Raw genomic sequence first — 26,968 nt, 5'->3', positions numbered from 1 at the left:
GATCCCTTATTGTGAGATTATGACTGCTGATCAGACTCTCTCACAAGGGGGAAGCAACTTTTCTGCAGTTGCATTGTCTTTTCCTCAAAGAATCTTACATGCCAACAACTACAGGTCAAATCTACTGGACTTCTAATTAGGCAGTCTGTCCATACCTGGAATTAGCCAAGTGAACTTTCAGTGGACTGCTTCCTATGCCATTATGTTTTTCTTTAGATAGGGGGCCCAAACTGTTCAGTATTTCAGATGTGGTATGATTAATGCTATGTATACCTTTAGCAAGATTTTCCAATTTTTATAATCCTTTCCCTTTGAAATAAAGAGCAGCATTCTATTTGTTGGCCTTTATTACCTGCTGCACTTGTATCCTAGTTTCTTGAGATTAATGTGGAAGATCGATCCCAAATCCCTCTGTTCTGTAGCTTTTTGCACACTTTCTCCATTTAAATAACATTCAACTCCTCCAATCTTCCTGCCAAAGTGTGTAATCTCACATTTTTACATTTTCTATTCATCTACCAAATTTTATCGACTTTGCTTAACATGTCTATATTCCTCTAAGGCTCTTTGTGGCATGTTCACTACTTGTCTTCCCACTGTTATGGACCATGTCAGATCCCCCTCAAAACATTTTAAGAAGGTAGCCCAGAATCTAACTTTTGTAGTTGTTTTAAGCAGATGTAAAGTGAATATTCCAGGCATGCGCAGCTGGTCAAACCACTCAGTTTTAAACAAAGCAGAATTTATCTACACACAAACAAAAGAAAATAGGCTTTAGAATAACATAGCTATTTGAAAGTCCATCGGATGTGAAAACACAACTAAACAAAGATTTTGTGCAACATCCCATAAACACAACCCTTGGCAAAAAGGTAAATTCAAACACAGGTTCTTACAGGAGAGATTTGTCAGAGAGAGAGAGTGTCAGCATGGAGCTGTTTCCTTGGATCACCAGCTAAAATCTAACCCAAAGCTAGAAAAATCCCTCAACTGGGAGAACTGGCCATTTTCATTGTACAAGTGCTTTTTAAAAAAAGAACCTGAAAGCCTTTTCTTGTGGACTTGTGGAGCATCTGTTAGCCATTTTTAAAGTAGCCAGTTCAGATATTTTGGAATCTCTGCCTTTACAACCCCTCTCAGAGGGAAAATAAGCCAAGGACAGAATAATCTTGTTAAAGGAACAGCATCGTCACACCATCTGTTTCTGTGTCATCCACAAACTTGACTATGGTACATACACTTTGCTCGTCCATGTTATTAATATAGATTGCAAATAAGAGTAGATCCCTGTGGCAGTCCACTAGTTACAGATTGCCATCTTGAAAATGCTCTCCCTTATCCTACCCTGTCTCAATAATTGGCCAACCCTCTCTTCTTGCTAATATACCAACTCCAACAGCAACATCAATCAGCTGTTGTCTTATTAAGTAACCTAATGTGTAGTACCTTATCAAATGCCATCTGAAAATCAAATATATTACATCTACTGTCAGGGTTCTTATGGCACAGTGGTTGTGTCCCAATCTTGTGAGCCAGAAAGCTTAGGTTCAAGTCCCATCTGCTGTGAGGTTGCATCATAGCATCTCTGAACAGGTTCATTAGAGAATATTGACTGCATCCACAGCTTCCCCTTTACCCTGCTTGATACTTGCTCACATAAATCTAATAATTTGTCAGGTATGACTTCCCTTTCTTGAAGCCATGCTGACTTTGATCACATGTATTTTTACCTGTTGAAGTATTGTACCCTTTACGATATGTTCTTACATTTTCCCAATAGCAAATGTAGTAACTGGCTTGTAGTTATCTGTTTTTGTCTCCTTGCCTTTTTAGATAAAGTTATAGCATTGGTGGTTTTCAAATCCTCTGGATTCTTATAAGATTGCTGCTCATGCATCCACTATATATCTGTAACCAATTCTTTTAATATCCCATCAGGTCCAGGGTCTTTAGCCTCATTAGTTTTTCGAGCACTTTTTCGCTAGTGAGAAATCAACTCCATGATCTCATATAATTGTGTTATGCTGATCTTTCCTGTAAAAATAAGTGCATTTTATTTTAAAGTAATCAATTTGGTGAAGTGTTTTGAAATGTCCTCAGGATCTGAAAGAAACAATAAATATTTTTTGCTTATTCTTTCATTTTATATTTTGTAGCAGATGTGTTCATCAGCTGATTCAGCAAGGAAACTGAGTGGATTCCTGCGAGGGTTGGCAGATCAACTAGAGAATGGAAAAGAAACTAGATCATCTGAAATGAGAAAAGATTTTATTTTAAACCGATTACCTCCATATATGGGCAACACTTCAGATTGTTTGACACAAGGTGAGGTGCAACTCCCATATCTGAGGCAATTTCTCCTAAAACTGGATGAATTTATTTAAACACTTTGTGAATACTTGTGAAAACTCAAAAAAAACTTTAAAATAGCTCTTCACCTCCTAGAATTCCATGCACTTTGAATACACTGCAGAACTTTGAATATTGAAACAATGTGTGTCATGCCTATTGCACTATTCTGTTTTCTTAAAAATTACATGCATTTTGATGTGAGATATGTACAGCTTTTTGCATTAGACATTATAGTGTTTGAATAGAAGGAATATTCTTACCAAACCATGTCAGTAAGTGTACAAACGTGCAGCTGCATTCCTGTACTAAACCTGTAAACAAATACAGCATGAATCACAAATTTTTCCCTTATTTTTGTGAAACTGCATTTCAAAGTATTCTCTATTATTGTTAAATCAATTGATCCAGAGATAATCAAAATTTGTTAAGTGTTATGACTAATAGGTCATGTGACTAATTGAGGATCTAGGTATGCCTATTTTAATTTTACATTAGTAAATGAGAAAAGGTTAATAAAACACTATGGTTGGGCATTTTGTGACATTCATGGATCATTGACGTAAGAATGATCTGAACACCTTGGGCTGGATTTTTCCCTGTTTCCTGAATGACATGGATAACAGAGTCAATTGTGGAAATATGGCAAGATTGGAAAAATGTGGTCCCGATGTCAAGAAAAAATAAATTTGATTTTAATCCTAACGTTTGAAAGATGTGATGATGTTCTTGCTAGTCAGCAGCAAGATGTCAATTTTCTTGGATTTGCATTTCATTAGGACCTTCTATCACTTCACTTTTATGCAGTAGGTTATTCTCTTCAATGCTTCCTCCTCAGAGTCTTCATCTGCAGTCTCCAACATCTCGGATATGCTCCACGTGCATTGATTTTCTGTGTCCCTCATCCATAGAGGACGGTGCATTTTAGTGCTGTCTCATTTCGGCTTGGATGGTCACAGCATCTCTGCCTTTTTGCGCTTTGCTGCCTCATTCCAACATGCAGACTTACAGCACTTCTGTCTTGTCTTGTCATTTAGTGCAGACACAAAGACATTTTGTTATTTTCATGATTGCTCAGTCGAACAGGTTATTGTGTTGGTGTATGGCATTGTGACATTGTCACATCTATAGCATGTGCCAGCAGGTTATATTCAACTAGGAGTAAGTGAGAACTGCAGATGCTGGAGATCAGAGTCAAAGAATGCAGCGCAGGAAAAGCTCGGCTGGTCAGGCAGCATCCGAGGAGCAGGAGAATCGACGTTTTGAGCATAAACTCTTCATCATTCCTTGGATGCTGTCTGATCGGCTGTGCTTTTCTAGAGCTGCCCTTTTTGACCCAGCAGGTTATATGGCATACGTACTGCATATGCTTCAGTCAAATAGCCATGTCTGAAAGTCTGAGTCCCCCTTGGTCAAGTCAAGGGGGACTGTAATCAGTCAGGGAGTGTCACCAGTCAGAGAAGGGCAGTGTACTGTCTCCGTCTAGGGGCTTGGACATAGTCATTTGGCTGTTTGACTATGCCATATCACTGCATTCTAGGTGAGGGTCATGGTAATCGCAGGCCCAGTGCAATCAGTTCAGGGATTAGCGGTAAGCCAGTTGGGATCTGCCCAAATATCAGATCATTTATTAGTCAACATTGTAATTCTAAATCTGTCAGGAGATGGGCCAAGGTCAGTCCTGGGGATCTGCTCGCTAAAAGTTAAGAGGGGTTATCGGGGCTACTACTGTCATAAAGAAGTTAGGAAAATAACTTGTTGAATTTGGAGGCAGCATGCTGTGATGCTGAGGGGACAATAATGTGAAGGGAGGCAATTCAACAAAAATGGGGTGGAGACGAATAGTACCTTGAAGGCAAAAATTGAAAATGCTGGAATCTCTCAGTAGGTCTAACAGTATCTGTTTCGAATCGAGTGACTGAAATCAACTAGGAAATGGTGGTAGTTATCTGATGAAAGGGGTGGGGTTGGGGGAGAAGGGGTGGTGTTAGGAGTGAAAGGAATGCATGGAGTAGATGGCGATGGTACCCAGAGAGAGTTGGGAGGAGAAAAGGAGAAGCAGACAAATGGACTGTTGATGGTAAGATGGGAGTGAGATAAATGTTGAATGGGTCATAAAAGGAGTGTGAATAGTTGAAATGTGTTGGCTATGCTGGGAGTCACTTATATAGTCAAGAGTGTGTTGCTGGAAAAGCACAGCAGGTTAGGCAGCACCCGAGGATCAGGACCTCCTTGGATGCTGCCTAATCTGCTGTGCTTCTCCCGCACCACACTCTCGACTCTGATCTCCATCATCTGGAGTCCTCACTTTCTCCTAGCCACTTATATAGGACAGAATTGGGTGTTTGGGGTTGGGTAACGAATGTGGAGGAAAGTGTTCACACCCTGAAATTGTTAAATTCAGTGTTCAATCCTGAAGGTTGTAAAGTACAAAGTTTATATTTGTTTATCTATTATTTCACAGTTAGGATTTTATGTGTGATTATTACAATATGACACAGCTTAATGCTTCAGTCTGAATTGTAAAGGCCTGAACAGCCCAATTAAACACAGTAAGGTTTTACATTATTTACGCATCTTAATGCCCATTTGTGTGGTTGCACATTCTCCCCATGTCTGCGTGGGTTTCCTATGGGTGCCCCGGTTTCCTCCCACAGTCCAAAGATGTGCAGGTTAGTTGAATTGGCCGTGTTAAATTGCCCGTAGTGTTAGGTGGATTAGAAAGCAGTAAATGTAGAGGGTGGGTTGCTTTTCGGAGGGTCGGTGTGGACTTGTTGGGCCGAAGGGCCTGTTTCCACACTGTAGGGAATCTAATCTAATCATATAATTTATTTACAAGAAACCCACTTGAAACATATAGATAGTCCTAAGTTGAAATGAGGTTGGATTGGAAAGTGTATTTTTCCACCTTTTCTAGCAGATCTAAAGGAGTTGGTATTCTTTTACATAAATCTATTCCTTTTGTTGAAGCTGAAACTACCTCCTGGTTCTTTTTGCAGATTTATTATTATTACTGGGCATTGATGTAATCTTGGCTAATGTTTATGCTCCCAATTGGGACGATGAGGCTTTTTCCAGATGGTTTTTTTCAACATTACCGGATTTATCTTCACACCAGTTAATCTTGGGAGGCGATGTTAACTTTGGTTGAATCCTCACTTAGACCGTTCTTCCTCTGTTCCAAGTGTCCAGTCCAAATCTGCTAATATAATTAAGACTCTTATGGTGGAGTTTAATGTTGTTGACCCGTAGCGGTTCTTAAATTCCTCTGAAAAGGAACATTCTTTTGTGTTTTGCATATCCGCCATAGTTTTACACGTATTAATTTTTTCTTGGTGGATGACGGACTGCTCGCATCCATTTCTGGTTGCAAATATGATGCAATTTTTTATTAGACCATGCATCTGTCTCTATGAATGTCTCTCAAACTTTCAGAAGTTTCTTAATACATGCCCACCTTGGCATCTCAATACACGCTTAGAGGAAGATTTTGTTCATTTTGTCTTTCAGTGGATAGATTTTTAAAATATTTAACACAATTCCAAACATTACAGCTTCCTTGCTGTGGGAAACCCTGTAGGCATTCATCAGGGGTGAAATAATTTCTTATGCAGCACATAAGAATAGACTTAGGAAAGAGAAATTGGCAATGGCTGTCTCAGTTAGACTCTCTTTCTGCAATTTCTAAGTCTTCAGAAGTATATCAAGAATGCATATGCCGACAGGCAGAGTATGATGTTGTAATGTCACAATACACCACCGAGCTTTTACTTCATTCCAGATCTAAATTTTATGAACAAGGAAAGAGAACTATTAAATTGTTGGCACATCAATATCCTCATCTCAATTAATCCCACCAATTAAGGCTAATTCAGGTGTCATATCATACCCATTAGAAATCGACAAGACTTTTAACAAACTTTACAATTCACTGTATTCATCTGCATGTTCTTCTGGTACAGCAAATTTTGATACTTTTTTTTGATAAGATTAAAGTTCCTACTATTGATCAAAATGTGGCAAAAGGAATTGGAGCAACCAATCACAGCAATAGAACTTGAGGCTGCGGCTAGATCACTGCAAAGTGGTAAAAGTCCTGGACTCTATGGTTTTCTGGCTGAGTTTTATAAAACATTTTGGAAAAGGCTGGCTCCGCTTTTGGTAGATGTGTTTATTGAAGTGTTTAATTCTGGCTGTCTTCCTCAAACTTTAACTCAGGCATCAATTTCTTTGCTTTTAAAGAAAGGCAAATATCCCTTACTGTGTGGTTCATATTGTCCTATAAGTCTGCTAAATATTGACTTTAAATTATTGTCAAAGCTATTGGTCCGATGTTTGGAAACCATCCTTCTATCTTTCATATCCTTGGGTCAAACTGGATTTGTTTGCAACAGGCATTCTTTTTTTAAAAATCTTTGACAGGTATTTAATGTTGTTTACAATTATTCCCCATCCACTCACCCTGAGGCTTTGATATCTTTAGATGCTGAAAAACTCTTTGATAGAGTGAAATGGAATTATCTTTTTTGCAATTTGGAGAAATTTGGCTTTGGGGCAAAATTTATTTCTTGGATCAAATTACTCTATGCATCACCACAGGCCTCTGTTAGGACCAATAACATGAATTCTGATTGTTTCTACCTTTATCGTTCCTCTAGACGTGGTTGTCCTTTGAGTCCACTGCTGTTAGCCATTATAATTGAACCCCTTTCTATTGATCTTTGGACTCATGCGGATTTCTCTGGCATTACTAGAAATGGTGTGGAGTTGAAGATTGCCCTCTATGCAGATGACTTTTTGCTATTTGCCTCAAACTTATCTCTGTCCATTCCCATTGCACTTTCAGTTTTAGAATTTTTCAGTAAGAGTTCTGGGTATAAATTGAAGTTTAGCAAAAGTGAGACATTTGCTATCAATGAGCCTGCCAGGGAATACCCACTAGATAATTTACCATTTAAAATTGCCAACTTTGGTTTTGTTTATCTTGGTGTACACATGGCAGATGCACTGGGCAATTTGCACAGGAAAAATTTAGCACCTTACTGGTACAAATTAAACAAGACTCTGAAGGATAGTCTCCCCTTAAATAAGGGACAAAGGGTCAGTTAGACTCGAAACGTCAGTTCTTTTCTCTCCTTACAGATGCTACCAGACATGCTGAGATTTTCCAGCATTTTCTTTTAGTCTCTCCTTAATTAGATTAGATTAGATTACTTACAGTGTGGAAACAGGCCCTTCAGCCCAACAAGTCCACACCGACCCGCCGAAGCGCAACCCACCCATACCCCTTACCTAACACTTCGGGCAATTTAGCATGGCCAATTCACCTGACCCGCACATCTTTGGACTGTGGGAGGAAACCGGAGCACCCGGAGGAAACCCACGCAGCCACTGGGAGAACGTGCAAACTCCACACAGTCGGTCGCCTGAGTCGAGAATTGAACCCGGGTCTCAGGCGCTGTGAGGCAGCAGTGCTAACCACTGTGCCACCGTGCCGCCCACACTAGAATTAATTCAATTAAAATGAATATTTTTCCACTATTTTGTTATTTATTTCAATGCATACCAATTTTTCTCCCGCTTTTTCCATAAAGTAGATGGTCTAATTCTTGAATTTATTTGGAATACAAAAACTCCTAGGTTACGAAAACATTGTTAGAGAGGCCTACGATACGTGGTGGAATGGTGCTGCCAAATGTTTTCTTTTATTATTGGGCAGCAAACATTAGAAATTTTGAACAGTTGGCTCCAATATGAGAACTTTGATGGTCTCTGAATTTGGTTGACTATTGAAGCAAATTCCACCCACCCGGTAACATTGAAGGCTTTATTGCATTCACCTCTCCTTTCTTCAACCACTGTTTGTACAAATAATGCGATTGTTTTATCCTATCTTAAAATTCCATTTCCATTTAGATGCCACTTTGGCTTTCAGTCATTTTCTACTAAGACGCCGTTGGCGGCAAATCCCCCATCTTTAGTGGACACTGCCTTTTCTGGTTGGGCTAAGTTAAGAATAAATACTGTGAAAGATTTATATGTTGATGGCGTTTTACGTCTTTTCAACAATTGGTTGATAAGTTTTCACTTCCTAAAAGCCACTTAGAGTCATAGAGATTGTCAGCATGAAAACAGACCCTTCGGTCCAACCCGTCCATGCCGACCAGATATCCCAACTCTATCTAGTCCCACCTGCCAGCACCCGGCCCGTGTCCCTCCAAACCCTTTCTATGCATATACCCATCCAAATGCCTCTTAAATGCTGTAATTGTACCAGTCTCCACCACTTCCTCTGGCAGCTCATTCCATACACGTACAATCCTCTGTGTGAAAATGTTGGCCTGTAGGTCTCTTTTATATCTTTCCCCTCTCACCCTAAACCTATGCCCTCTAGTTCTGGACTCCCTGTCCCCAGGGAAAAGACTTTGCCTATTTACCCTATCCATGCCCCTCATAATTTTGTAAACCTCTAACCAATGTCCTGTACAGCCGCAACATGATACATGGTTCAGGGATGGGCAGGATTGGCATCTTAATGTTACAGGACACCAATGGTACAGGAAGGATAGAAAGGGAGGCAAGAGAGGAGGGCGAGTGGCATTTTTGATAAGGGATAGCATTGCAGCTGTGCTGAGGGAGGATATTCCTGGAAATACATCCAGGGCAGTTATTTGGATGGACCAGAAATAAGAAAGGGATGGTAACCTTATTGGGATTGTATTATAGACCCCTAATAGAGAGAAATTGAGAAACACTTTTTTACTTACCTCTAAGTTCACAGTTTAGTTCGTAGTTCATTACAGTGATTTTAACATCTTTCTATAACCACTTTCTTCATTAAAGGGAGCTATTTCAGCTGTTTATTCAAACATTCATAAAGTATGCTCAGACTCTGTTGATTCTATTTAAGCTATCTGGGATGGAGATCTAGAAAAGGTAATTCTGGGTGATGTGTGGGATGAAATTTTCTATCTGTGCAAAAATGGTTTTATTTAATGCAAGATTCTACACCACGCCCACTTCACCAAAGCTCGACTTGCAAAAATATTTGAGGAAGTATCATTATCCTGTGATCAGTGTCAACAAACCTCAGCAAATTATATGCACATTTTCAGGCATTGCCCTTCTTTAGGTAGATATCGGACTGATATCATTGACACCTTATCTAAGGTATCTGGCGAAAATCTTACTCCTAATGCTATTACTGCTTTGTTTGGGGTGTCATCTTCTTTGCCTAATCTTTCTTCCTCTAAAAAAGACATGAGAACATTCACTATCCTATTGGCTAGAGGACTGGTATTGTTAAAATGGAAATCCCTAATTCTGCCTATTCATACACACTGGGTTAGAGATGTGCTATACTTAAATTAGAATAGATTAATATTATCTGGCTCCTCTAACAAATTTACAAAAATTGGGAATCCTCTCCTTTCTTATGTTAAGGGTGTTGACTTTTTAACTGTTCCAGACTGAGTTATCTTCTGTTGTAGCAATTTTTTTTCTTTTGCTAATGCATTTATCTTATTGCTGGTTTAATTTATTATGAGTTTTTTGTACTTTGTATATGTATATATTTATTGTATTTTGGGTGAGATATATGCTGTGGGGAAGGTGATTGGGGTTTTGCCTACAGTTGTTTATTGCTTGTGATTGTACCTTGTTCTGCTGTCATTTTTTGGAAAAAAATCAATAAAAATAGGAGAAGCAGACAGAGGGACTGTTGATGATAAGCTGGGAGTGAGATAAATGTTGAATGGGGAATAAAGGGACTGTGAATAGTTGAAATGTGTAGGTTATGCTTGGAGCCACTTATATAGAACAGGACTTGAGTGCTTGGGTTGGGTAACGAATATGGAGGAAGGTGTTCATGCTCTGAAATTGTTAAATTAAGTGTTTAGTCCTGAGGGTTGTAAAGTACCAAGATGAAATGAGATATTATTCATCCACTTCCATTGAGCTGAGACAGAAGTATTACCATGGGAATCTTATGTGTTGAAGTGGCAGCCACCTGGAAGTTTGGGGTCATTGTTATGGACAGAGTGGAGTTGTTCTCCAGATTGGTCACCCACTATGTGTTTTATCTCCTTGGTGTCGAGGAGATCATTTTTTGAGCAGCAAATTCAGTAGACTAAGTTGAATGAAGTACAGGTAAATTGCTGCTTCACATGGCATTGGATATCGAGGAGGCAGGAGGGAAACAGATAGGTATTACACTTTCTGCAACTGCATGCGAAGGTGCCATGGGAGTGTGAGGAAATGTTTGGAGTGAAGGAGGAGTTGACAGGGGAGGGAGGGGAATATCTGTTTGGTGGTGGTATCTGCTAGAGGTAGCAGAAATACTGGCTGATGATCCTTTGGATGTGGAGGCTGATTGGGGTGGAAAGTGAGGGTAAGGAGGACTCTTGTTGTGTGAGGAAAGGGATGCAGGCAGAAGTACAGGAAAGTGGTCAGACATGATTGAGGACCTGTCAGCTAAGGTAGTGGGGAATCATTGGTTGAGGACAAAGATGACATGTCGGAGCCCCCCCTACGCAAGGTGTCATTATCAGAACAGATGTGACCGAGATGGAAAAGTTTGGAGAATGGATTGGAGTCTTAGAAGAAGCAGAATGTGAGGATGTATAATCAAGGTAGTTGTGGGAGTCAGTAATAGATATTGGTGGCCAGCCTATTACCAGAAATGGAAATAAGAGATGTAAAGGAGGGAAGGGAGGAGTCAGACCAGGTGAAGATGAGAGAAAGATGGAAATTGGAAGCAAAATTGATATTTTGTTGTGGAGAAGGGTCAGGACTGGAACAAGGAATATTCCATATCTCAAAAAAGAGACGAGTGCCCATGGGGTACTCATGGCCACATCGACCTGAAGGAAGTAAGAGGGATTAAAGGAGAAATTCTTTAAAAATAATAACAAACTTATCCAAGCAGAGTAGCATGGTGGTGGATGGGTATGGCTCACATTACCTTTCGAGGAATAAACGGAGAGCCCTCAAACCATCCTGATCGGGGAATGGATATGTACAGTGATTGCATGTCATGGTGGAAAGGGGACAACTGGTGCCAGCAAACTGAAGGTTTTGAAACCAAAATTCAGTGTCTGAAGAATCAAGGATGTAAGTGAGAAGAGACTGGGCAGGAGGAGAAAAGAAATCAAGTCAAGAAAGGAAGAAATAAGTTCTGCGGAGAAGATTGAGGCACCTCATTTGTCTGGTCAGTCCTATTTCTATATTTTAGGAGAAGGTAGAACAGGCTGTACAGGATTGTGGGACTATGAGGTGGGAAGATGTGGAGCAGAGATGTGATGAGGTTTATAATAGTCATGGAAACAATAGCAACTTGATGCTTATTGGTGAGGTTATTGTCCAGGTGGTGATTACAAAGTCAGGGTTGGATCTAGGAACCCAAACTGTAGTCAGTCCAGAGGGAAATAGGTTAAAACGAGTGAGGGGAGCAGAGAAATTAAGGTGACTGATGTCACGTTCACAGTTCTCAATGAACAAGTCAAATGTGAGTAAGACATCAGAGTGAGTGTATTGGAGGCAGGTGAAAGGATCTGTGGGCTCTTCAGATGACTCTAATCCAAAAACATGGGCACAGAAGCAAAGGTAACGGAAGTAGAAATCGACATCATTTCATGCTCAAAATTCATTGAGATGGGGGCGTTTAGGGATAAAACTAAGTTGTCTACTGAGTACAGATTGTTTAGTAGACGGTCAGAAAGTACGGTAAATACTTGACAAGGTAAGGTTAGAAGAAGGAATGGAGTCAGAGGGAAGGAGGTACCACAGTTGTTGCAACCTATATTCCTTAATACCTGAAAGAAAGGAAAATTATTTTGTTGAAATGTCAAAAAAGCTGAAGATGAAATGGAGCAAGCTCCTTGTACATCATGGTGATACCTGTGATCCTAATTGGATTCAAAACAAGAAGGGTGAAACTTCAGTTTGGGATAAGTCTGAGCTTGAGGCAGTCACTAAGGAATGAGATATGTCTGTGAAAGAGAATTTTCGAAAATAACATTTAAAAATATTCAGAAGCAAGGCAAAAATAATAATAGTGAACTAGAGGAATGATTCAAATGAAAATCCTGTCAAGGAGGACATTGGTTATTGTGGGAGGGGTTTATCATTTAACAGTCACCACTACCCTGGCTTTATTAGGGGCCAGTGCAGCATTATGGTTGCATGGCCAAGCCATAGGGCTAAGGCTCAGAGTAATGTTGGGAGATGAAAATGTAAATGGACAAATTGTGTGAGAATATGTGGAAGTTTAGAACTAACGGGATTGACATGGAGTACAAGGAAGAAAAGAATATGAAGGTTTTGTGGCAGCTTTTAGATTATCAGGCAAAGCACAAACTGTTAACCCAAATTTCAAAAATGGAAATTGCTGGGACCAATCTGAAGTAGGTGAAAAAAGTGGTTATTTTCTGTCTAAATATGTGGCTGTACTTGTAGATGGTGTGAGGCTCTTCACAGGGCAATTTCATTAATGAAGCGTATACGCAGTACAGGTAAAATCATCATAGTCCTACCAGCCCAGAACTACCCTCTGCAGCCCGGCTCATGACTCCATAATGCCATCCCCTGACTGAGGCTGAACATAGATAAAATGCTGTTCATTCTTCCACCAGGGCCATCATGGAGCAGACAATAGAAGTTTCAAGATAACATTTCAATACTTTGATCAGTCTGGCTTTGTGGTATAGCCCAAGCAGAGTTTAATGTTTTGCTGTGCCCTGTGCAATGGCAGCAGGCAAAGAGGGACTGTGAAGAATGCAGAAGAACTGAAAAAGCAACAACAGCCTTTTAAGGAAGAAGATCAGGACATTGAGCATGTTTGCATTGGTTGAATAAGTGGGTTGTTTGATTAAATAGTGTGTGATAAGATTAAAAACACCAACTTCAGGACTGTGGAAAAATATTTATATGGAAAAGGGAGCAGATTAGGGCAGTTCAATCAATTAAATCAATTATTAGAAGTCAGCATGAAGAAAGCAAATAGATCCAATAATAAACAGCTTGAATGGGACTAGTATGGTACATTGTAATATTTAGTCATCTTCTCAGTGAAGAACTAAGGTGTTTCTAGTCTGCTTTATTTTTATAAGTTTTCCAGCAATCACTTGAAGTCAAAGCACTGCTTACAGTTTGAATTTCTAGAAGCTCAAATGCAATAAGCTATGTGCTAAATTCAGTCTATTACTTCAAATTTTGGTGAAGGAGTAGGACTGACAATGTTTACAGTGAATGATGATTACTGTGAATAGTGATTCCTGTTAGTTATAGAACTATACACATTGAGTGTATTTAATTGTATGCTATGGTGCATTTTTTTTAAACTAATAGAGGCAGCTCAGTCAGATGAGGCAATTCATAAACTTTCAATTGAGCAGGCTGGTTACCTGCTTGAGAAAAACAGTGGCAGATGAAATTTAATCCTGATAAGTACCGCACATAGCAAGGATAAATAGAAAATTATTGTTGAATTGATTAAGGATGAATTTGAAAAAGACCTATTGCTAACATGTCATAATAGAGCCAAACAACAACCAAAAAAAGCCAAACAACCAAAAAAATGTCAATCGAATGTAAGATTACAAGTTTAAAACAGCACAATGTAAACAAGAAGAAAAGTCGATATCACTTCTCTCGTGTTCTGGCAGAATACATCTTGAATGTTGTGTGAAATTCTGGTATGGCTTTGGAGGAAGTAGAGGGAAGAGCCATGAAACTAATCCCTATTTTTAGAGATCACAGTTGCACTAAAGACGTAAGGATTTTTCAGTCCTTTTAAAGGTTATCTTCTAGAGGTATGTGCAATATAAAAATGGAAACAATATGGAAAAGAAACATGCAGAAAATTATTGAAGTTATAAAAGTAGGACAAGGTTCAAATTTGTAACATGGCAAATTTAAGATTGATGCCAGCAAAGAGGAAGTTAAAAGTTAACTAGGTACTGTAATGAGGTGATGAACTAGCAGGTCTCTTTCATTGTTTTAATTATTTTTAAATCTTCAGAAAACCACGAATATCCATTGCCAAAATGTAACTTCCAACCTTTAATTCCAGAGCTTTAGTACAGTGCGTGTCAATATCTTTGAGTTGTTGGCAACTCCTTATTCCAATGCAGCAATCCGTTATGTTGCCTGCCCTGTAATATAAAATCACAACTTGTAACGTTAAGTAGATCTTGAGGACAGTTAAGATAATATGTTCTAATTGTTACATTTAGTTCAGCACACGAATGAAATTTAAGATGTTTGCAATATTCCAATGTATTAGATATTATTTTTTTTTATTTCCCATGCTGTATTAGTGACCTTGACTGTGTCATTGGCCTGCTGATGAGACATAATTACTGTCTGTTAACTTGTTTTACTTTCTTTCTCAGCTGGAAAACTGCCTAAACTCAATGATCAGATCCAATTAAGATTTAAAGACCATACTCTGATTTTGGTGGAACTTGATCAAGAAAGGACGGTTAGTACAAACAATAATGAAGAATCTGACTGTTTAAGTGATATTCTCTCTAAATTGACTTTGATGATTGAAAATACTCTAAGTCTTGCAATATAAGTTCTGGTACCAAGGAGTGGAAATGCCATTGAGACTTTAACTGCCACCGAGAAGGCAGTGAAGTCAGTTTGGCTAATATTTTGTCTTTGCAGATGAAATGTATGAAATGTAACATACTCTATTCCAGTAGCAGAGTGAATAATATCTTTTGGTAGATATTGATTATGGAATTTGTTATGCCTTGTTCAAAAGACATCACCAATTTTATGTCATATGTTATATTATAAACATATTCAATATCTGTCTACTCTTGCCAGAGATTGAACGGAAGTTATTGTTGTATAAATATTTTCAAATAGTATCTTTAATTTAAAAATATTTTCTGTGGTGTTTTACATTAATTTTTGGCAAATTTAATTTTAATTTTCCGGAATCTCTCAAAACATTCCAGATGTGTTCTGCCAGAACACTATAGAAGTGATATTGACTTTTCTTTTTGTTTATAATCTGTTGTTTTAAATATGTGATCTTTCTATTGACTTTTTTGGTTGTTGTTTGGCTTTATTTATGACATGTTAGCACTAGGTCTTTTTCAAATTCATCCTATAAAAAATATTAATGTACATTTGCAGCTTGGTTGCTACATTGTTGCACTGACGTTCTATATTATGAAGTGATTCAACATCTGTGAGTCAAATTGTGAGATGTGGTCTTTGGGAAAAGTTTTAGATATTATGGTTAGAATCTTCCTAGCCCCTGAATAACTTTGGCACTGGCAGATCAGTTGGGAAAATATGGTAAGTTCATGCAGAAATGAGGTTTATGGTGTCAAAACATCCCATTCTATAATCAAGTTTTGTATAGTGAGATGAGAATCTCCTTGGTCAGCAGTGAGAAATCTATTTGCACATGCTTATGTGCCACTCGTATCTCACATAATTGATGTCAGTTTCCAATTCCCTACATTGAGATTGACATCGGATGTGTATCATTGTGGCAGAGCTCTGACTCATTTACAATTCTACACTTCAGTGCTACACTTTGGGAGCCCATTGCGATGCTTCTGTTTGGACTTTGTACACGGGGAAAGGCACCCAACTAATTGAATCAGGGTACATATTGGGCTCCTCACTTTCTTAGTTCCCACTCACTGTGGGTACTTGGATGCTGTTAACATTTCTGCCTTGCCTTGCCTTGAGTTTTGAGCTTTGTCCCCTCTACCACTGTTTAAAAGCTCACAGTTCAGATTTGCCTTTTAGCACAGGCACAAAACCAGGCAGCTTCTGAATCATCAGCTGTGTTCAGTCATGGGGATAGGCATGTTGCTGTATGCTACTGTGATATGTCAGTGTCACACATGCAGCATGTATAAGCAGCTTATGTGACAAACATATTGCTTGCACTTCAATCAAATGACATATCTCAAAGTCTAAAGGGAGTAATCCTCAGTCAGGCCAAGTGAGACAGCATTCAGTTCAGGGTTCGGCATCGTAAGTTAAGGGTATTGTCTTGCATTAATTCAGGTACTTCTGAGATGTTCTGTCAATTGCTTAGGACAATCAGGGATCTGACAGGGAAGATGACCAAGAAGGGAATTTGAAGATTTGGGGCATCACCTTGACTAAACCTGTGACTCATTTCGTGAGCACAACTGTAGTTTCCTTCCATCCTCCAAATAGTACGTAATGCAAATGAAAATGGCTGCCACCATATCTGGGGTGGAAAGAATAAGTGATTCATTCTTCGAGGGAGGATTTGGTCCACTATTGTATGACCTGAGACTCGTCAAAGGGCGATAGCATCAAACAGACTCCCACACAGGTGAAGAATACCTATGCATTTAACTAACATTTAACATGTTTACCAAATATAAGGTAGAAGACAGAGGGTGGTGGTGGAGGGTTGTTTTTCAGGCTGGAGGCCTGTGACCAGTGTCAGTGGAGTGCCACAAGGATTGATGCTGGTTCCTCTACGTTTTGTCATTTATATAAGTGATTTGGATGTGAGCATAAAAGGTACAGTTAGTAAGTTTGCAGGTGACACCAAAATTGGAGGTGTAGTGGACAGCGAAGAGGGTTACCTCAGATTACAACAGGATCTTGATCAGATGGGCCAATGGACTGAGAAGTGGCAGATGGAGTTTAATTCAGATAAATGCGAGGTGCTGCGTTTTGGGAAAGCAAATCTTAGCAGGACTTATACGTTAATGGTAAGGTCCTAGGGAGTGTTGCTGAACAAAGAGACCTTGGAGTGCAGGTTCATAGCTCCTTGCAAATGGAGTCGCAGTTAGGTAGGATAGTGAAGGTGGCGTTGGTATGCTTTCCTTTATTGGTCAGAGTATTGAGTACAGGAGTTGGGAGGTCATGTTGCGGCTGTACAGGACATTGGTTAGGCCACTGTTGGAATATTGCGTGCAGTTCTGGTCTTCTTCCTATCGGAAAGATGTTGTGAAACTTGAAAGGGATCAGAAAAGATTTACAAGGATGTTGCCAGGCTTTGAGCTATAGGGAGATGCTGAACAGGTTGGGCTGTTTTCCCTGGAGCATCAGAGGCTGAGGGGTGACCTTATAGAGGTTTATGAAATCATGAGGGGCATGGATAGGATAAATAGACAGTCTTTTCCCTGGGGTGTGGGAGTCCAGAACTAGAGGGCATAGGTTTAGGGTGTGAGGGGAAAGATATAAAAGAGACCTACGGGGCGACTTTTTCACACAGAGGGTGGTACATGTATGGAATGAGCTGTCAGAGGTAGTGGTGGAGGTTGGTACAATTGCAACATAGGAATAGGAAGGGTTTGGAAGGATATGGGCCGGGTGCTGGCAGTTGGGACTAGATTGGGTTGGGATATCTGGTCGGCATGGATGGGTTGGACCGAAGGGTCTGTTTCCATGTTGTACATCTCTGTGACTCTACGAAAGATATTATTAAGTTGGAGAGGGTTCAGAAGAGATTTACCAGGATGTTGCTGGTTATGGAAGATTTGAGTTAGGCTGGATAGGCTGGGACATTTTTCACTAGAACATAGGAGGTTGATAGGTGACTTGATAGAAGTTTATAAAATAATGAAAAGTATTATTAGAGTTAATGGTAGTTGTCTTTTCCCTAGGATGGGGAATTTCAGGACTAGGGAGCACATTTTTAAGGTGAGAGGTTTAAAAAAGACATGTGAGGCAAATTATTTTTACAGTGAGGGTGGATCGAGTCTGGAATGAACTTCCTGAGGAAGTGATGGATGTGTGTACTGTAGGTGTAGGTGTATACTGTACTTTTGAGAGAAGAAACTGGCAAGGACTGACTGAAAGCACAAAGTGTGCTGAACAATTAAAAAATTTAACATTTGGTTTGAACAAATAGATGGTTTTGCATTGCCATGGTACAAAAACAAATTCAAATTCAGCCAATCAGTTTAAATTATATCCCAGAGACCAAAATCCAATTGAACTTTACTGTTTGGGATGACATCAAACCAATGAAATGATCCAATGTTTTGGGGTATAAAATGGGACATTTTGAACAGTCAGCGGGAGAGCTGCAAAGAGCACCAATAAGTACAGACTGAATAGCTATGTAAAAGGTACCAGTTCATAAGAAAAGTTGTACAGCAGAAGACCGAAGAAAAGACTACCCAGGAAAATACAGAGGAAAATCTATGGAGAAAAATCTACAAAGGAGAATCGACAAAGCTGGCTGGTTTTGAAACATGATTATTTTTTCTGTAAATCTTAATTGGGTTTTTTAATAGGACCAGTATTGTAGAGTGGGAGGTAAAGGATAAGTTTAAGAGAAAGGAGTTGTAAATAGCTGTTGTTTTAATGTTCTCTGTTGGACTTAAAGAATAAAATTGTTAATTTTTACATTAAATAGTGACATCTGGGATTGTTCTTTGCTTCTTGAAATTTAACAGATTGTGGTGTGAGGTGAGCTTCCCTGTGTGTTGGGTCTAAATTAGCAGCAGGGTTTACCCCGTGTCGTAATAGTTTGGGGACTCGTCACCGGGATTTGGACAGTTTGGGGCTCTTTTCCGTGATTTGAGCAGGTTTAGACAAATCCATTTTGAGATTTGGACAAAATCAGTACAATTACAACATTTAAAAGACATTTGGATAGGTATATGAATAGGAAAAATTTGGATTGATAAGGGCCAGGAACAGGCAGATGGGACTAGTTTAATTTGGGATTATGTTCGGCGTGGACTGGTTGGACTGAAGGGCTTGTTTCATGTTGTATGACTCTATGACTCTATAACTTTATGTATCAGTCCTGGTAATAATGGTAAGACACAAACAATGTTTTGCACCCTGGAAAAATTCACCTTAGTTGCCAAAGTAATAAGCACATTCCAAGGTTCGAAAAACTTCACACGTTGGACCATAAAACATTCCACACCATTATCAAATATGCAACACTGCATTTCATGATTTATAGGGACATGTTAGGGGGGCGGGGGGGCGTCCTCATTGCTGCCGTGTGTATGATCTCCAACCATATAGGCACCAGAAGACCTGATCAACAAAAATCTAAATCAAGACAATGAAGTGCAGTGTCACCATGGAGGCATTAGACTAGACTGGTGTCGTTGTCAGGGACATTGATGTGCCAATATTTTGGAGGACACTGTTCAAAAGTTATTTATGTTTGCTGTAGCTGCAGGTAATTTTACTGAGAAGCTGCTTTGTCTCTGATATTGGCTCAATAGAATGGTTTCCAAAGGAAAAGGGTAAGAAGCTGTATCCGTTGCACTAATGGCTGCTGCAAGAATGGATGAGGAATGCAAGCATCTTAAATCGCATCTTAAAAATGCTTGAGCTTATCTCTACTGTGCAACCATATGTGCCTTCTTGATATGGCGAATATGCAGGAGAGCCATAGTCTCATATTTTTGACTTATGGGGAAGGTGTACTATGTCCATAGGTGGAAATCACAATGTTACTTGATGCTTTCCAGCATATCAGCAATGCAGCAGCATCTCCTTCCACTGTGTCATGCAAGGGATATAAGAAAAAGATTCCACGTAGGTCAGAGCATTGTATTGGTATAGGTCAGACTGAGGACAATGCTTGATGCTGGGAGTCTCTGCTGTGGGCAGTTAGTGGACGTACAGAGGCTGTGGATGGGTGATGAGGATCCTTGACAATCACAGCATTGTGATGATACTGACATTATTTAGTCAGAACAGCACCCTTGACACCCAGCAGTGTAGTAACATGGGACAAAGCAATGCAGGAAAGATGACTTTGTGCATGTTGTTCAATGAAACTGAATAGTATGGTATCACCTTTCACTGTTTGTGAATGTTTTGATGCTGATGGGGCTAGTAATCATTGTACAATCCCAACTGCAAGTGCATCTTAACACTTTGATCTTTCTATACAGTTCATGCTGCTTAAAAGTTAAGGATACAATCAGATGGATACCATCTCATCATCTGATGCTATCATGGGTACCATGGAGACAGGGTTAAAACATCATATAGAACTCAGGATGGATAGACTCTGTAGTTCCAGCTAAAATGACATTTTCTCAAAAATAATTAAAAGCGCATATGTTGTTACAACATTAATTATTTACATTGAAGTGTCACCTGTCGCACATTTGTGCCCATTTCGATTCCAATATGTTTAGGTGCTGACCCAGGGTCAGCAGTTGGCATGGAGGGACTCTCCCTGTGGTGGAGCCTGTTGCCTTTTGGAGTATTGGTTGGATGATTCCTGGAGTATTTCTGGCTAAGGGGCCCAACAGTACTGAGTGTGTCCTGCTCAGTTATAGGTTCACCCCAAGGTTCATAGAATCATATAATACAGAAGAAGCCTTTTGTTCCATCAAATCTACCACCAAAATTGTATTATTATCTATCCTTAATCACACTAGGCCCATAGCCTTTTAAGTTATGACACTTCAAGTGCTCATCTGAATAGTTTTTAAATGCTGAGATTTTTGCTGCATCAACATTCTCCCAGCCAGTGCATTCTAGATCCCTTCTACCCTCTGGGCAAAAAGGTTTTTCCTTAAAATGATCTCTAAACTCCTATCTTTTACTTTAAAATGTCCATTGTTATTGACCCTTCAACTAAGGGGAACAGCCATTTTCTATTCACCCTGTTGTGACCCCTCTATCATATGCACCTCTTTAAGGACCCCCCTCAACATTCTTGTCTCCAGAGAAAACAACTGAAGCTTATTCAGCCTTTTTTTTTAATAGCTAAAATGTTCCATCCTTGGCAACAACCTGGTAAATCTCCATTGCACGCCATTCAATGCAATTACATCCTTTCTTTAGTTGTTGACCAGAAGTGCACATAGCGCGCCAGTTCTGGCCCAACCAAAATTCTGTACAATTCCAACATAACCAGCCTGCTTTTATAATCTGTGTCACAACTGATAAAGGCAAGGTGACTCATATGCCTTTTAACTAGTCTTATTAATCTGTCCTGTCACTTTCAGGGATCTGTGGACATGTGCCCCAAGATCCCTAAGTTCCTCCAAGCTTCTTGTCTCTCTCCTTTCATTGAATACTCCCTTGTCTTGTTCCCTCTTCTAAAGTGTATGAATTCAAATTTATCACGGTTAAACTCCATTTGCCACTGATTTACCCATCTGATCAATCTGTTGATAGCTTCCTGTAGCCTAACGGCTTCTTCCTCATGGTCAACTATCCAGCCAACCTTTGAGTCATCTGCAAACTTACTTATCATCCCTCTCACTTTCTCATCTGCATTATTTATGAATATCACAATTAATAAAGGACCCAGCACTGATCTTGTTACATATTAGTCTCCAGTCACACAAGCAATCTTCTACCACTGCCCTATCCTATCATTAAGCTAATTTTTGATCTATCTTGCCAAGTTACCTTGGATCCCATGAGCTTCTACCTTCTTTACCATTTTCCTATGTGGAACTTTGTTAAAGGCATTGCTGAAATCCATATAAACAACATTAATTGCCTTATCCTTGTTCAAACACTTGGTCACCTCCTCAAAATTTCACCAAATTTGTTTGGCATGATCTCCCTTTAACTAAATCATGCTAGTTTTCCTACACTGAGATTAGACTCATTGTTTGTGTAGTACCCTGGTCTATCTCTAATACCTTATTCTAAACTGAAAGCCAATTTAAAAATTTGGATCAGGTCCCCTGTAATTTCCTTCCTTTTCTCCCACAACAGCCTGGGATACAATTCATCCAGACCATAGGATCTGTGCACTTCTAAATTTGCACAAGCCTCCTTGCTTCTTATATCAGTTTGTTCAAGAACTTCATAGTCTGTCTTCTTGAGTTCTGTATTGCATCCTCCTTCTCCCAAGTAAAGATAGATGTGAAGTCCACCACTCCACCAGTATCCTCTAGCCTCATGCACAGATTGCCTCCTTGATCCCTAACTGACCCTATCAAGTTCCCTAGTTATTCTGTTCCCCTTGATATTTTCTCATGCCCTGTTTTTGCTTTCCTATTGCTTTCTTGAGATCCCCCATGCACTTCTTGTACTCCACTAGGCTTCCATTGTTTTGCTCTGTACCTGTTAGATATTTCTCTTTTCCTTTTTATTTGGTCCTGAATATTCATAGAGATCTTTGGTTCTCTGGGCTTCTTGCTTCTACATTTCAACCTAAAGGGGCCATATTGGGCCTGAACTCCTCCCAGTACCTTTTTGAAGGCCTCCCACTGTTTTACTGGAGACTTGCCCTTAACTAGCTGTCCTAGTCTACTTTGGACAGATCCTGCTTTATTTTAATAAAATCTACCTTCATTCTAAAAATGTTCTTTGCAAACCATTTTTCTCATTTTCCATAACAAATTTAAAACTTGCAGTGTTGTGATCAATAAAACGCTTCACTTCAAACACCTATCCGGCTTCATTTCCCAGAAAGAAGATCCAGCACTGAACAGTCCCTTCTATATGTAAACAAAGTGCTCTCCTATGTACATGTCAAGAAATTTGCCCTTTCTAAACTCTTTATATTATGATTATTCCAATTAATACTGGGATGATCAAAATCCCCTAATGTAATCATCCTGTTATGAATTTTACACACCATAATGAATTAACTACATGTCTGCTTCTTAGTGGCCATTGACTGTTTGGAGGACTGTAATAAATTCCTAACAATACGGCTGCCCCCTTTCTGTTCCTAAATTCTATGCAGAAAGTCTCATTTTACAACCCTTCCAAGATACTATCCCTCCTTAGAAATAACTGTCTCCATTATAATAATGTGACCCACCTCCACTGTTGCACCATTCCCTGCCCTGCCTGAAGATAATGTACCCCAGAAGATTAAGCTGCCAGTAATGAATGAATTAATTTAATTTTTAGAAAATGAATTCATGAGATGTTGGCTTCAGTGGCTGGGCCAGCATTTATTTTCCATCTTTACTTGGCCTTGATAAGGACTTGGGTGACCTTCCATCTTGTACTGCTAGAGTATTTCATGTAGGTGCATCCACAATGCTGTTAGGCACACAAATCCAGGACTTTGACTCTGTGACACTGAGGGAATTGTGATATTTTTCAAATGGGATGGTGAGTGGCTTGAAGGGTAAGTTGTAGGTGATGTTCCCATGTGTCTGCTGTCCTTGTCCTTCTCGGCGACAGTAGTTGAGGGTTTGAAAAATGCTATCTAAGGAACCATGGTATATCCTGCAATACATCTTGTATCGAGAGCACGTTGCTGCTGAGTGTCAGTGGTGGAGGGACTGGATGCTTGTGAATGCTGTGCTGAGAAGCCGTCTGCTTTATCCTGAATGGTGTCAAGCTTTCTAGAATGTTATTGGAGCTGTACTCACCCAGTCAGTAGGGAGAATTCCATCACTTCGCTGATTGGTGCCTTGTCCAGGGGTGAATTATTGTTGCAGGATTCCTAGCTGCTGATCTGCACTTATAGCCGCGGTATTTATGTGGCTAACCCCTTTCGGTTTTTGGCCAGTGGTAACCTCCAGGATGGTAATAATATGTCGTGGTAATGCCATTGAATGCCATAGGCTGATGCTTAGATTCTCTTTTGTTGGAGATAATGATTGTCTGCTAAATGTCTGATGTTTATTACTTGCCACTTAGCAGACCAAACATGGAAGTTATCCAGGTCTTTCTGCATTTGGACATAGACTGCTTCAGTACCTGTGGAGTCAGAAGTCATCACCTGATGTTCCCACTATTGACCTTGTGACGGAGGGGCCATCATTTGATGAAGCAGCTGAAGATATTTGGGCCTTGGTCACTACTCTGAGAAATGCCTGTAGGGAAGTCCGCCAGTTGAGATTACTAACCACCAATAAGCATTTTCCTTTGTGTATGACTGCAGTTAGTGCAGAATTTTCCCTTTGATTCCCATTGTTCTAGTTTTGCTAAGACTCCTTGATGCCTCACTGGGTCAAAGACTGCTTCGATATCAAGGGCAGTCACTCCCACCTTGCCACTAGAAGTCAGCTCTAATTTCCATTTTTGAAGCAAGATTGTAATGAGGTCAGGAGCTGGGTGGCCTTGGTGGAACCTAAAATGGGCATCAATAAGGTTCTGCTCAGCATGTGTTGCTTAATAACACTGCTGATTACTCCTGTATTGCTTTACTGTTAATTAAAAGTAGACTAATGGAATGGTAATCAGCTGAGATGCATTTGTCCTGATTTGTTTGGGCCCAGGGCATACCTGGGCAATTTTTAACATTGCCGGGTAGATGTCAGTGCAGTCAGTAGATCTACTGACAACTTGATCACATGCTTGGCAATTTGTGGAGCATGTCTTCAATACAAATGCCAGTGTATTGACCTGAAGTCTGGTGCCTTCAGTCATTTCTTGATATCCCATAGAATGAGACAAGTTGTGGAACAGCTGGTATCTGTGATGCTGTGGACTTCTGAATGATGTAGTTTCCCTGAGCAATAAGCTGTTGAATTAACTGAGAAAACTATTTTACATAAGTATTCTGTAATGAGGCACAGTTCATTTGTAATATCCTGATTATAATACATTTGAATTCTATATTAAACTTGATAAATGGCATACTTAATCACAAAGATAAACTTTTTTTTAAAAAGTCAGTTATATACTTAGGACTTAATAATGGTTGTTTTGTATTAAATTGACTAAAAGATATTCACTAAATAGACAGTGGGAAAGCATTAAGGAACAATTCAAAATCTTCAACAAAAATACATTCCAATGAAATACAAGACCTCGGTGAGAAAGATCCATTCATGGCTTACAAGGGAGGTTACATGAGTACACTGTAAGCAATCTAATCTACATACGAAGTAGGAGCAGGAATAGGCAATTCACCCCTTTTGAGCCTACTCTGCCATTTAACACAATAATGGCTGGTTTCATCTTGGCCTTGACTCCACTCTCCTGCCCACTCCTCATTACACTTTACCCATGACTAATTAAAAGTCTTGTCTATCTCAATTTTATTCATGCTGCAACATTCATTGCAGAATTTCACAGATTTGCGACCCTTTGAGAGAATTATTTCCCCTCATCTCTGCTTTAAGTCTGCCCCCTCCAGCCTAAAATTATGACCTGTCATTCAAGATTGCCCCACAAGAGGAAACATCCACTCTACATCTACTTTGTTAAACTCCTTTAGCATTTTGTATACTTCAATTATTATCTTATTTCATTCTTCTAAACTTGAGTTTAGGCCTACATTGCTCAATCTGTCCTCATAAGGCAAGTGTTTCCCATCTCTGGACCAAAACTGTAAGCAGTACTCCATATGCAGTCTTACTAATGCTTTGTACAGAGAAAACAATACTTCCCTACTTTTATACTCCATTTCTTTAACAATAAATGCTAAAATTCCATTTGCCCTCTTTATTACCTCCTGTACCTTCACACTAGCTTGGGTTAATAGACAGTATCCGCTTAAAAGAAGCTTTTAAAGTGGCAATGGTATTTTATATTGGGAGTATTTTTGAAATTGAAAAGCCACCACATGAGGGTAAACTAGCCAGGAACACAAAACAGATTGTATGATATTTTACAAATATATAAAAAGTACAGGAGTAGCTATGGTAAGTTATCCCCTTAGAAGCAGAGACAGTGGAAATTATCACAGAAATTGAGAAAATGGCAGAAACATTGAGCACATATTTTGTATACCTTTACAGCAGTAGACACAAATTACATCTCAGAAATAGAGAGTAACTCTGGCTTTGTGTGCATGGAAGCCAATGTCATTAATATCGGCAGAGAAGAAAGAGATTGAAAAGTATAGAACAGGGAGAAGTAGAGGTTAAATGTAAGATGTTTAGATCTGAACACAAGAGAGGTAAGAGTTGATGAATATACTACCAGTGTTAATAACTCAAACGAAGATGATGTCAACATTTAATAAGTTGGAGAAATAATTGAAGGAAAAGGGAAGGGATAGGAGAACAGATAGGCACTTGAAACTGTGGAGGACAAAATAACATTGGTTAGTTCAAATTGTAATTTTATGGTTTTATTTTATTAGGATGAATCTCGAGATATGATGGTGTATGTATATCATTCTCTGAAAAATAGCAGAGAGAACCACATGATGGGAGTTGAGGATAATGAAGAAGAAGAAAGTTTTCGGGTGAGAATGCTTCTCCTTTCTTAAAACTTAACTTAATGTGTTTAAGATTTACTTGAACTCCCACACTTTTCAGGTTGAGGAGGAGCGAAAACCAATATGAGTTAAAGGTATATAATCCAACAATAGAAATATGGGAACATAAAAACAGATGTAGGCCTTGAAGGCGTCCAGCTTATTCAGACTTGAGCTGTGACTTAACTCCAAACACCCACCTTCCCCATAATCCTTATTATCTTTGGTTAATAGAAGCCTCTCAATCTCAGTTTTGCAATTAACAAATAATCCAGCATCAATTGAGAGTTATAAACTTAATTTACCTTTTGTGTGTAAAATTGTTTCCTATCTTCATACCTTGAGGGTCCTAATAAATCTAATGTTTGGGCTATCTCCCTTGAGTCTAGATTCTTCAATCCATTGAAACAGTATAGATATAGGGGAAAAGATGCATGAACTTCATTTTGCACATCTCTTAAATCTAATTTTTAACAAAATACACCATAATTTAGGTAATGTACTCATAATTTAGCCCTTGGAATCTGGGTATCA

The 26,968-nt window shown here is 39.3% G+C and overlaps 1 protein-coding gene across 3 annotated transcripts in view; it reads left to right on the top strand.

Moving 5' to 3' along the window:
• riox2 (ribosomal oxygenase 2) overlaps nt 1–26,968 on the top strand; it is a 60,516-nt gene that overhangs the window by 22,534 nt on the left and 11,014 nt on the right. For 2 of the 3 annotated variants that reach the window (XM_060833032.1, XM_060833033.1), the window contains 3 exons: nt 2,157–2,325; nt 14,742–14,830; nt 26,318–26,422. In XM_060833032.1, coding sequence (XP_060689015.1) covers nt 2,157–2,325; nt 14,742–14,830; nt 26,318–26,422 — 363 coding nt within the window. The remainder of the gene's footprint in view (nt 1–2,156; nt 2,326–14,741; nt 14,831–26,317; nt 26,423–26,968) is intronic. The other variant, XM_060833034.1, reaches the window with a different exon arrangement.

This window comes from Hemiscyllium ocellatum, chromosome 12 (assembly GCF_020745735.1).
Source record: "Hemiscyllium ocellatum isolate sHemOce1 chromosome 12, sHemOce1.pat.X.cur, whole genome shotgun sequence".
Classification (NCBI taxonomy): domain Eukaryota; kingdom Metazoa; phylum Chordata; class Chondrichthyes; order Orectolobiformes; family Hemiscylliidae; genus Hemiscyllium; species Hemiscyllium ocellatum.
This window is presented reverse-complemented; position numbering and strand designations above follow the sequence as displayed.